This window comes from Phlebotomus argentipes, unplaced genomic scaffold (assembly GCF_947086385.1).
Source record: "Phlebotomus argentipes unplaced genomic scaffold, Phlebotomus argentipes genome assembly contig_10, whole genome shotgun sequence".
Classification (NCBI taxonomy): domain Eukaryota; kingdom Metazoa; phylum Arthropoda; class Insecta; order Diptera; family Psychodidae; genus Phlebotomus; species Phlebotomus argentipes.
Window position 1 is genome coordinate 261568 of NW_026776141.1, and position 12735 is coordinate 274302.

Consider the following 12735-nt stretch of genomic DNA (forward strand, 5'->3'; position numbering starts at 1 on the left):
GTGGTACAATGTTGAGGTTGCAAATGACATGTTGGCCACTTACCCTAAATGTGCATTGCGAATGTGTGCTTCAATCTGGGACACTGTTGAGTGGATGACGTTGCATCCCTTCCAAACACACTTGAACAGCGGTCCATTTGCCTGCAAATAGAGAAAGAGGACACTTTCAGTTTGAAGCCCTGACAAATCCATTTGGAGTGTTCCATTTCCCAGGTGCCATTTTAGCTTACGGCCCGTGATTTTCATCTGCATTTTCTCACACCATTCATCATCAATGTGCATCCGATTTGACCCACTTTTGCATATGCGCTCGCACAGTTCGGCGGAGTGAAATTGGGTCGACAAATTATATCACCCTCCACCCGATGCTCCACCGTGCGTTCCGCCTTGAAAATGTAGGTCAACGCCATTCTACATCGCCCGTGGAGACATTCAATCACGCCAGGGGTTGATTATAGCATAGCTCAATTTTTGCCACCCAAAAAGCCCAGAATGATTTGAAAAAATGGCAGATCTAGGCTAGATCTCGCCTTCAGAACCACATTAAATACACTTGGATGGTGATAACGATAAAACACACCTCCATCTGTCCCATTCTCACCCGGTTCTTCCCTTCCCGGAGGCCTCGTGCTCTTCACCGTCTCTAGGGAAGCACTCTACATACATATGTGTACAAGCAGATAGAAATTGGGGCAGGAGCATTTTGCCGAAAGCGCGCACAAGCATCTCTCTCGCATTTCCCGACCTCATTTCGCACCATTTTCTGTGTCGTCGATCAATAAATGCCCCGAATCATTCCCCATCACTGTCCCATCACATTTTAATTGGCAAATCGATGAACATCCCGGCAGAAGCACTTCCGTCAGCTCAAAAACTGTCGACACATCGCCGAAAAATGCCATTTATCGAAGGAGTATAGCGAACACTCAGCGGTTGTGTTTCCCATCTTCCCGGAACAATTTTCCCACAAGGCAATACACGCCAAGCTCAGCATCTCGGTGACCTACTTTTGCGCCTTCTTTTTTTTCCTGGGGAGCTTTCTGAGGGCCATCGGCTGTGGATGGAGTAGGAAGTTCGAGGGAATTATCGGTATTCAATGAGCTTTCCTCCTGTTTATCTTTCAATCAAATTCCAATAAACTCTCCGGCTATGCCAGGAGTTTCGCAAGATTTTCCGGGATATTTCGCTAAGCTGGCGAATCACTTGAGGGGATTTCAGTGACAATAAAATTTAATTTATCAAACAGAGATGCTCTCTCTCGATTGACAATCATGTTAGAATATTGTTTCATTGACAAAATGATGTTGTATTTTTCATCAATAGACCTCAAAAGACATCACAATTGAGGACACAAAGTTTATTTAGAAGATTAGAGAGACAAAGAAACTTTTTAGATGATTCATGCTTTCATGAGCGAGAAGAAGGGCTCAACACAGTTATCAATCTTTCCTTATCTGTATATTGTGGAAAATATTCCAAAAGGAGCAACACAATCAGAAGCGTCAGCAAATATTTGGAAAATGTATACCAAAAACTCTCTCATCTACAATCTAGAGTCTCTCTCTCCAACTTCACAATCTGTGATATTTTTCCAGCAAGTCTCTCGTGAGCTTGACACATAAATTCACATATGAAACATAAAAGGTTTCCAGCATGGAAAATGTCGGTCATCGATGATGGCGAATAATGACTTTTTCAGTTTGTTCTTGAGAGATAAAGTGCAACAAAGACATCAATTCAAATAAATTGAGGTAATTGTCAATTCTAGTTCGCGGCGCACGATGGGAAACTGTGACCACAGACAATTTCAAACGACATTCCATATGTTGCAAGAGGCCAAATGGGATTCTTTGCTCTGAGGGAGAATTTCGCAATTTAGCACTAAATCGCAGGGAATTATGAAATGCCGGCCGGCTTGGCTATATTTACCTTCATGCCACTCTACTTAATCACTCACACTCTGTGTGAGCATCTTCGCACGAGACGCCATTGTGAGAGTCACCATGGTGGATTAATTTGTTGGAAAGTGCGGCGTTTAGCAACAGAACTATAATATGTCATATTTTTATTCAGCGACACTCTGACCTACATTCCACCAGCGCCCGAGCTAGGTCAGAGGGAGGCGAAATGGAGCAACCCGGATCGCTCCGCGGTGGCACATTGTGTACAAAATCATGAGGCCAAACCCCAAAACCGTGCACATGGGCCCAAAGTAAATACTGAGTAAATATTGGCGAATCTAGAACATGCCCCAAATGCACTGTTTTTCGCTCCAATGCTGCACCGCGCGCGCTCTTGTTTGCTCACGCCGATATGGCAATATTTCCTCCGCCACAGAAGTAATATATACCAGTACACGAGGCACAGAGGATAAAACCCAGGGATGAAGCTGTCCCACATTGACGATAGGATGTCATGTGTCCAGCAATAAAATAGTGATTTAAGGGCAAACATCAGACTCAATGTAGGTCACACGAAATTTTACCCGCCCAGAGAAGGCGAAAAAAAGTGGTATTTAGGCACCCAAGAAGCCCACTGAGGACAGTAATAGCAGTCATGAGTGATTCAAGTGACAGAAAAATTAACTAAGAATTTAGCAGAAACATCTTAGGCAATTAGTGTGAGAAATAGATGAGAATAAATCACTTTATCTCACTTTGCGCGTCTCTAAACTCTTGAATATCTCGTCACTGGGTTTTGTTTAATTGGGTCTAAAAGTCAACATAAATTTATGTCGCACACGCCCAAAGTGCACAAATTTGAGATAGACGCAAATTCGCTATGACACAGCGAGAGGGTGTAGAATTTATCAAAAAAAAAAACATGACCTTTATTCAGAGAATTCAACAAATGCATCCTTTCGGGAAATTCACTGCACAGCCAGTGGTTTGGCCCGGACATTCAATTCTGCGGCGCTCTTTCTGCAATTCACAGTGAATGATCACACTGCAGCATTGTTTGAGAAATGACTCCACTTTCCGGGAAGCCAAAAGCAATTCAGCCCCAATTCCACTAATAGCTTCCATGTTCGTTTTCACCGGAAAGAAAACCCTGGGAGAAAAAAAACTACCATTTATTGTCAATGTGTGACGACGGGAAATTCCTGTGAAAAAGCTAAGCGGCCCTCGAATTCGAGGGAATTTAATTATCACTCATAGTTGGAAAAAAAAAGTTGGAAAACCCATTGAATCAGGGGTGCAAATTTAAATGGGAGAAATGCTTCATTACTGCCGCCGCACAGGTCGATGCGGGATGTATATAGGACATCTATGTAGGAGCTTTCGTACATAACGCGAGAGCTTCGCGGGCTTAGAAATTGGGTCACAGGAATTGGGGAAGCTCTTAACCTACTTTTCGGCTTGAACTCGACATCGGATAGGTTGCCGGTGCGCTTTTGCGCACTTGTCCAGGTTCGCTCCATCGCTCCATTGTGGCCCATTTTGCCCAGCACAGGCACAGGATCGAGCAGGAGAGACTTCTCGGCATCCAGAAAGTAAATAGATCAGGATGAAATGTGTGCCCTTCCTGCCAATTCTTCTCTCCTTCTCTTTCTCCCTCCCTGAATGGATTCTGTGAGCCTCGCATAAACACTCTTGATGCGGGAGAAGGGTGGCCGGGACACCGGGAAATGGTGTGGTTTCGTTTCATTTCGATGACCTATTTCACAAGATTTATGTTACTTCATCTCTTTGCTCCCCCATTCGACTCTTTTTCCCGGCCCTCACAAATACCCAACTCATATTTCCCGCGCTCGCGATAACGCTTCATTGTTTCCGCCTCTCTATTATCTCCAAACATGGCCTCAAATTGAGATTAATTCCCATCACAGAGCCAACAGTCACACACTGAAAGCTCAACTTTCCGCGTCACGCTCAGTAAAGTGGTGGAAAATAAATTATAGGGTTAGAAATGGCCACCGCCAGAAGGTTAGCCAGGAATAAAACAGAGGGAAGATATTCTCATGATCGTGAAACGCGGTCAGAAATCCAGGTGCGAGGCAATTCTCCCCGTTATCGCACACCCTCTGAGCACGCTAATGAAGAATGATGGTGAGGGTGGCTTTCTCCTTGGTGGAGGGACAAAAAACACACACAAATTGCCGGCTTTTCGCCTTGGCAACCCCACTCTTGGGCTTTCCAACATTAGAGGCCACCCTGCACATTTGACCTACTTTTCTCACCAACACACTGACGCCGAAGGACAAGCGCGCTTTGTTTGGCCTCAACACATTCGCACACCGAAAGCTCCGAAGGCTTCGCGATTTCCATGTCGGGGTCAAACAGCCACACACACACGCGCACACGCACGCACATCGCGAAGCCGGGGGATGCTCACCCATACAGCAGAAGCAATTGCGCATCGGAAAAGCGCGGGCTCTCCTTTGTTGCGAAGCATTCGGATGGGATTTATTGACGTCACACCGAGTGAAACCGAAAGGAGAGCATGTCGCCGTCGGGCGACATCGGAATCGATGCCTTGCTCATGACACATTTTTGGCAATAAAATCAAAATAAATTGTGACGTCATTTTCATTTTGTCACAAAAAGCCACCATCAAGGTGACGATGAGGCGGTTGCGAAGCTCTTCCGGACAGTCGACACATCTCGCGGGACACAATCTAGGACAAGGTGACCGAACTGGGGGTTGACTGCCCATGGGCAGCACACGAAAAGGCCAAAATGAATGTTTGATCGAGGGAGAAGTGATGTTCTGAGGGTGTTCTAATTTGTACTTCCAGAGGAAATGGTTTCGAGAGAGAAGAAAACTGTCTTGGCGCTAAAAGATAAAGTTTCAAATTAGGTCAGTCATCTGGCGCAAAATTTCATCAAAAGAAACTTTGTAACACAAACTGAAAAAGATATGCAGTGCATATCAATTACTTTTAATATGATTAGATTATGTAAATAAAAGTTTTCATGGAAAAACTGCATCTTTTCTCAGAAAGAAAGAACGTCGTCAAGTGTCTTCGAGGTCAGTCTCAGAGAATTCCTCAAGGGCTCCTGCTTTCAAGAAGGCTCCGTCGAGAGTCATCCATTTGTTTGTTTATCCTTGCGTCCCTGACTTGGGGTGTTTTCCCACCGCGTCACAGTGAGCAGTGGAAATGGACTTCCCCAGGTCTCAACTCACTGCCCATGAGAATTCCCTTGGAATCGATCGTCGCATTATTTTTTTCGGCCAGTGTCTCGAATTCCATTGGGTTTCCCATGGTGAAAAGTGCCGCGATGGTGAGAAAAAGGAGAATCGCTACTACGTCGTAAGGTTAGCGATGGCCGCGATGCGCATGTCGCGTGAAACTCACACAGAGAGAGAGGGAAGAAAAATGTTGATGGTTGCACCCTTGAGATGGGGAGGGGTGTGGGATGGCCAACCCAGGCTCTCCCCCGGCATACTGGGTCACGAGAGAAAGAGAGAGGAGCACCATGCCCGGAGTTGCGCCGTACCACGAAGCCGGTCGATGCACACGGCTATCCAGCAACAGCGTGGCTTTGTTTTTGTTTACATCCGCGCACAACTGCTCCAAGAGCGCAAACAGAGAGTGTGTTACATATTGAGCATAAACTCAACATGAAACTGAGAGGGAATGACAAAGGGAGAGCCTCTTTTCCAATCGAGAGAAAGTCAAACAAACTCTGCGGGCTATACCATGGTTCACAGTGAGATACACTGAGCTAGACTCCTTCAAATGCGCGCCATTTTTTATCCACCTACAGAAATGGGGAGCTCCACCATATCATAAGTTCGGCAAATGTTGAAAATCATGATATTCAGATCATTTTGCCTCATAATTCCACAGTGAAGCTCTACATCTGCTTAGGTTTAAAGCTCTACCCCTGGTAGGGCTCTCATCTCAAATAACACACTCCAATCCGGCTCTATGCCGAAAAATCATCAAATTTCACTCCATCAGTTCCCATTCGATTTCATTTCTCCCTAGCAAATTCCCTTGTGGAGTATTTTTGAGTGTTTATGTGTGTACAGAATCGAATGGATTACATTATTCGTTCATTGAACTCCCGGCTTCTTTAATTATTTGCCATGCCCCTCGCTGTTTCTTGTCATGTACATTATTGCATTGAATTTCTCACACACACACGCACACACGGCTGAATTTACCAGTGAAAATAACAGGCCTCAACAATGAACCTACCCACTTTGCACTTTCCCTCAATGAGTCCCTCGCTAGATTTATTTGTAGGGGAGAAAAGATTCGGCAAGGGGGCCGCGCGCTCTCGAGAATAGGGAATTCGAAGTATGACGTCTTCTTTGTTCTCTCGCCCAGAGTGTGTTCTAGGTAGAGTGGATATTTCACAGCAAAAAGTGTGAAAATGCCGAAGTAATTAATTCATGCTGAACGTAATCACCTGTTGGAAGCGTTTATTCTTGGAATTGAAAAGAGAGGGGAATTCAGAAAATATATAATAAATTAAGAAGGAGGAAGGAGAGCCTTTTATCAAGGCAATCATTAGTAGAATATTTGCTATAATACACGGCAAAACAACATGAAAAATTCACTTCAACTGACAACATTTAACTTTTCACAGCGTGTGAAACTAATTAGACTGCAATTGCATTAGGATTTTCCCGAAATTTCCCTAGAACTTTCAAGTGCCGCAATTGACTCTCAAGGCAAAACTTTACCCTGAATTTTACATGAGCTTTCCGTGAAGTTTCCCACGAGCTTAATCCACTCTCCCCTTCCCCCACCCTTCCTCTCCTCGAACAGGAAGAGAATGTGAGACGCAAAAGCGAAAGAAATTCGAGTTCACTAGAATGAATTATGAAATTGCGTCTAACTTGGACGGGAAAGTGTTTGAGAATTCATATATCTTTCTCTCGCCCAGCAAAATCCCTTTCACTTGCGCTCATGATCCGCACGGAAAATATATAATATTAGACCACGCTAATTGGCCACCGTGGTGGGTCTCTTTTCGAAAGTTCGCTCAACTGGAAGTGCGATTTCGTGCCATCAGGTAAATTCTCACTCGCGGCGACTCCCAATTGTGCGCTCCACAGACCCCAATATTGCGTCACAAGTGGAAAACCCTCGGCAGACGCGCTTCCCACACGCATCCACAGTCCACCTACGCGCTGTGACGTCGTCGTCGTCTGCTCTAAGGGTTTTCTCTCTCTCTCGCGCTGTTCACCACCCACTCCTTCGCGTTTGCAGGCGTTCGTGTGTTGGTGTGGTTTAATAATAGAAAAAACCACCCTCGATGCAGAATCGCAGGGGTTTTCCATCTCGTCCCATGTCATTCTCTCTGCACTCAGTGGGTGGACACGCCGAAGTCACCCTCGTTGGCGCCCAAAAGGCTTCCACCCCGATCGACCGGCACAGAGTGTCTCGTGTATTTTGCAAAATTGCGACCAACGCACAGAGCGCGTCACGCGTCAAATTTGACCTCCATGACCTTTGCGTGATGGCGCGCTGGGCCTAGCGTAGGACGCTATGACCTCACAATCATTAAATTATCCTGAACGGGGGCGAAAACTCATTACATCCAATCAATAAGTCGCCATATCGAAGATCTCGAAGGCGTTGCCATGCAGCTTTTCAACTTTCCGCAACCCGAGAATCCTTCATTTCCCATTCAAATCATCTACAGTGACAATGCAACATACGGAAGCTCATCGATTCATCAATCGCGCCCACCCACGAAGACCATTTAATCTAATTTCCCCAGAGAATTGACAGTGCGAAGCTCGCCTTATTTTCACTTATCACTCAATAAACACCCCCACGCGCCCAAGATGTGCTCCATCGGATTTACTGGCAAACAATTTCCTTGACACACACGAGAACAATCTCATTCTCTGCGCGCTCTTCTCCTCCTATCAACGCTGAATATCAAGGTTAACGATCATTTGAATGCTCTTCTGTGTGTATTTTGTATGTCACAAAATAGCTGCCGAAGAGACAAATTGACGGTTCACTTTTTACGATCGCTGCGCTCTTTTTTTTCTTCACTCCTTTACCACACTTACACCGGTCACGATATCTACCAATTTCCATTTGTGCCACTTGAGGAGAATGCCATAAATTTTGAAATTGTCACAAACACCCTCCGCGTGAGAGTGTCGTGAGAAAATCACCCTTGGAGAAGGTTAAGTTGAATGGGGAGAGAGAAGGTCAATATAGTGGAGAAGAGGCATTAAGTTCCATTTTCACGCGGATTTATTGCTAAAGTTTTAAATGGCCGTGCAACAAAGAAGCGAAAAACCACCTAATATGATTTGAGTTAGCAACAAGTGCAGAGCGCGCCAAGTTGTTTACCATGTTTCAGTGTGTCTCCTTGATTATGTGTCCACACACAGGCCAACCCGTGATGCAACCCGGAGACAAAGAATGGCAATCGTGCGGCTTTCAGAACACGTTTTCGATGTGTCTAATCTGGCTCTGACACTGTCCCACCATTCGGCCCCAACATGCCCCCGACAAATCGCGCACAACTGACTCAGGTGGTCACAGAGTTGTGACGGAGGGATTTTTGCAGTTTAGGATGCGAGGAAAAGAACAAATTCGCACTCCCAACGCTATCCTTGCAAGTCAATGGAAAGCATCAAGAATTCCATGGAAGCTTGAAAAGCTCAGACAAAGTTCCGAATAAATCTATGCGCTGATCAACTTTGCCAACCGGTCAATTAAAGTGTGACGCCATTGAGTAACGAGAAATCCACTATTTTTTCTCCTCCTCTACCACCACAAGGCAGAATCTCAAGCAGAATCACTAGGAATTTCCTCCTCTTCGTTCGCGCATCAAAATAATTGCTGAATGTGTCTTATTTTGGTCTTTGTGCACGTTTTCTGCACCGGATATTTTTAGTCCGGCTCTGATTCACTGGCTGTTTGTGTGTCTTCCCAACAGAACGCGTGGGTGACACCCTTGAGAGCCTCCGCGCGAGCATTTCAACTGTGACGTCATCAAGTGTGACGTGTGAAACTGGGAGAAAATTTGAATTAGTCGAGTGACTAATCTGGGAGTGCGCGCTGTTTATCTTTTCCCGAGAGAAAATATCGTCGCTCCAAGTCAACAAGTCTGGATGTCTTTGCATATCAATTGTGCGATGTGTGCGTCGGACACAAGTTGAACTGAAGGGTTTTTCTGGCACCATCGACTGACAGACAAACCCCAAAGAAAGCAAAACGCACCCGAGGAAGATGAGAGGGAAAATAAAAGAAACATTTAAGCCGGAGTCCTGATGGAATCATGAGGGGTACGCAAGCCATATGATTTCCTCTTTCTCCCTCCCTCTCTCTCTCTCTCCGGTTCACAACATAATTCGTTTGGGGCGAACAAAGGAAGTTGAACCCTATAGAGAAAATGATAGAAAATCTACGCATTAATTCAAAATGCCGTGCAGTGGAAATAAAAACTAACATCGCAATGCCTTAAGGGTAAGTTCGTGGCCCAATGGGATGGAAATATACTTCAGGTATTGAAGACATGTAATTGCAGCTACAATAAAATGGTAAACATACCCCCTCTGCTACTCCTTTTCTCGAGCACACTATGCATTTCAAAGACATCGACATATGCGAGAATCCATACTATACAATTTTATAATGTCGACAATAAGCCCTATAGGAGTTGGATATTTCGAAAAGTTCATGGACCTTATTTACACACATTTCCACTCTATATACACCAACATCGCGGCATCGCGCGCGCAGTTTAGAAACTTTCTTTTACATGGAATATCGTTGCAGAGTGTTTGTGGACTCGCATGGAACTATTGATGCACCATTACTTTATTGCTCTCTTTCATCTCTCTCACTCACTCACCAAACACATCGGGTTAATTGTTGTTCAGTCTATTTTTGCGAGAGCATTTTGATTTTGTTTTGAATCACAAGTGCCGCCGCCAAATAAGGCCATCGAAGGCCTCAAATGAGCTTGAGAATGTGAGAAACCTTAGTTGATCAGGCGATGAGCTGGTTAGAATATCCAATTAATTGAGATCCAATCGACGCAATCAATTGGCCCTGACTTGGCCGTATGACGCCACCATCAGAACCCAATGTGAGAAATATTTCAATCTCAATTGTTCCCTCAGTTGCTGAATCAACAATATAAGAAGGGATTCCATCTCCGGATAGGTCTTGTTTTTTGCCTCGCGCGTCGAAGAATAAAATTCACTATTTTCGTTATGTGTGCCTCCACGGGAAAAAGGTCAATAATCTTCTCCCGGCCAGAGGAGAGAGGGTTTGTTTGGTTGCACTCCGCGCGCCCGCCAGTGTATGGGTGAGGCGTCTTTCTTCCTTTTTTGGGGCCCCCTTGGCACAGAGTTTGTTGGCATGGTGAAGCCATCTCGAGAGACGCAATACTGTGTCGTTCCCCTTCATCATCCACCTCACTCTCCCTCTGTGCGTTCAGGTTTACCCTGGGCTTCAATCTCGCCTGTGTGTACCTTCCAATTGTCAGCTGTTCCATCCACCAGCCACAAAGAGACCTGTGTGCATTGATGGCAGATGCTGAGGTGGAATCTTGAGGCCTCCTCCCCTGTCCCTCCTCTGAAATCCCAGCACTCCTCTCTCTGACTCACTGTGAGACACCCTCGGCTTTCCGCGTGAGTGTGTATGCGAAGCATAGGATCAACAGCTCGATGACGCTTTGTTTTCTCTGCATCTCGCTCGTGCGCCATATCACCGGCATATCGCGCCTTTTCGTTCGCTCTCATGCTGAATCTCAAACACCCAACACTCAAATCTTGTGCAGCACAATTCGCGCCTGTGTTGGTCGATTTCCTGCTGATTCACTCACTGGACAAGCACACAAAATAACTATGCACAATGTTGGCAATGTTAGGCGATATGGGCACATTACAGTGACAATTGAGTGCCCCTCCAAATCCAGAGTGACTTCCAAACGCCCAAAAGTGGCTCAGAAAGCAAGCCAAGAAACTCAACGAGAAATCCCCTCCGAAGGAAGGTGTTTTATGTCAGTTTATGAAAAAATATAAATTGAAAAATATCCATAAACACCGTTATTATCTCCGTCGTTTTATTCCCCATCATAAGATACTTTTCAGCCTCTTGCCGTGTTCTCTTCGCGTGGCTCTCCGGAGTGTAGCGATGTGTTGGAGTGTGTGTGTGTGTGTGTGTGTGTGTGATTGCCACAACACACACACCCAAAGCGCCAAAGAATGGTGGAATGGAGGAAAAAAATCGATTACCAAGAAACCGGCCGGTGAGCGCGAAACTGAAAACCACTATAATTTATTTATTCCCAAGAGAGGAGAATTGTATTTTCACCCAAAGCTCCCCAGCCTAGGCAAAAGACAATTGACAATCGCGCGCTGTTGCCTCTGTTTGCCCAACGCGCGCCCGCGACCCATTGAGGAGACACACAAAACGGTTTTCGCGGAGGTTGAGGAGGATTGAGGTGCACAATCTCAAGAGTGCGCGCGGCCTCCCTTTCGTGCGCGCCCTGGCGAACTTTGCATAGGACCTGCATATTGCATGCAACTGAATAATTGATGTTTCTGCAATGGACCTGAGGTCGCCAGTGTGGTATTACCAGGCGCGTCGCATTGATCGGGCGCTGGTAATTGCGGCCCGGCCATCAGGCCACCCCAGAAAGAAGGCAGCCAGCCAGTAAACATCAATTTGCCGTGATATTGAGAAAAGAAACCCATTCACTCCTCTCTCTCTCTCTCGCTCTGTACTATAATTTCCATAATTTATAGCATCCTTTGGCCCAAAAGAGCAAGCTTGAATTTCCTTATTGAACGCGCGCGATGCCAGAAAATCAGTAAAACAAGACCTCTGCATATTGCCAGACAATGGACAGTTAAAGAAAAGTTTTGTTGGTTTTCGTGTCGCCAATGTTCACCCAGGTGAAATTAATAAATGACATAAAATTTAATGTCCTCGATGACCGTGATTGCTCTCTGTGTGTGCCTCCTATAAATGCCCCATGATAAAGAGAGCTTCAGCAGCGTGCCTTCACGACTTCTCCAACCACCAAAGCGATTCAGAGATTACAAGACACTTTTTTTCTCCACTGTGTATATTTCTTCTTCTTCTACCTCTCTCTTTCTCCAATCTCCCAGAGCCATTTCAGCTGCAATATTGCCGGCTGAATTCATTTATTTCGATCCCTTGACTCACAACCGTGAGGGCAATGCTTTTTTCTCTTTCCCTCTCTCCCCGAATTAAAAAGGTGAATCCGGAGGTTGGGCACTTTTCAGCGCGCGCATCTCTCTCTCACTCTTCCCAAATCTGACACTTTTTATCGTTCCCAACACAAAAACACATTTTTTAGGGAGTCTGGCAGCATCACAGTCATTTTTCTCATATTTTGCACTCGTGTGATCCATCTTCTTGCCCGATGATCTCACTTCCAGGGACAGAACAAAGAAGGTGAAGAAGAGACCCAAGAGATAGTTAAAGTTTTGAGTATCCTTAAGTATATCGTCGTTTGGTTTAAATTCCTTAAAATCGTGTATGGCGCATCGAAACGCGCAGGAATTGCAACTCATCCACAAAGGAATTTGATCTTTCAATAGATTTTAACGAGCATCCGAACCCTTCCCGAATAATCCTAATCTCTGGGTCTCTTGTTCAACCGTCGCATTGAGAGAAGTTTGAGTCACCAAATTGCAGCGTTCTTGGAAATGAATAAATTTCCATGAAACTCAAGAAAAAGCAAGCATTGATCGCGCGCGTCTCACTCAAAGCTACAGCGGAAAGCTTACGAATTAGTAATTCCTGTAGCGACGATATAAGAGGCATTG

The 12735-nt window shown here is 45.3% G+C and overlaps 1 protein-coding gene across 3 annotated transcripts in view; it reads right to left on the reverse strand.

Moving 5' to 3' along the window:
- The window catches only part of LOC132255902 (zinc finger protein 395), a 64852-nt gene that overhangs the window by 11304 nt on the left and 40813 nt on the right, over positions 1 to 12735 (reverse strand). For all 3 annotated transcript variants that reach the window (XM_059752110.1, XM_059752185.1, XM_059752260.1), the window contains exon 5: positions 44 to 141. In XM_059752110.1, the coding sequence (XP_059608093.1) occupies positions 44 to 141 (98 nt within the window). The remainder of the gene's footprint in view (positions 1 to 43; positions 142 to 12735) is intronic.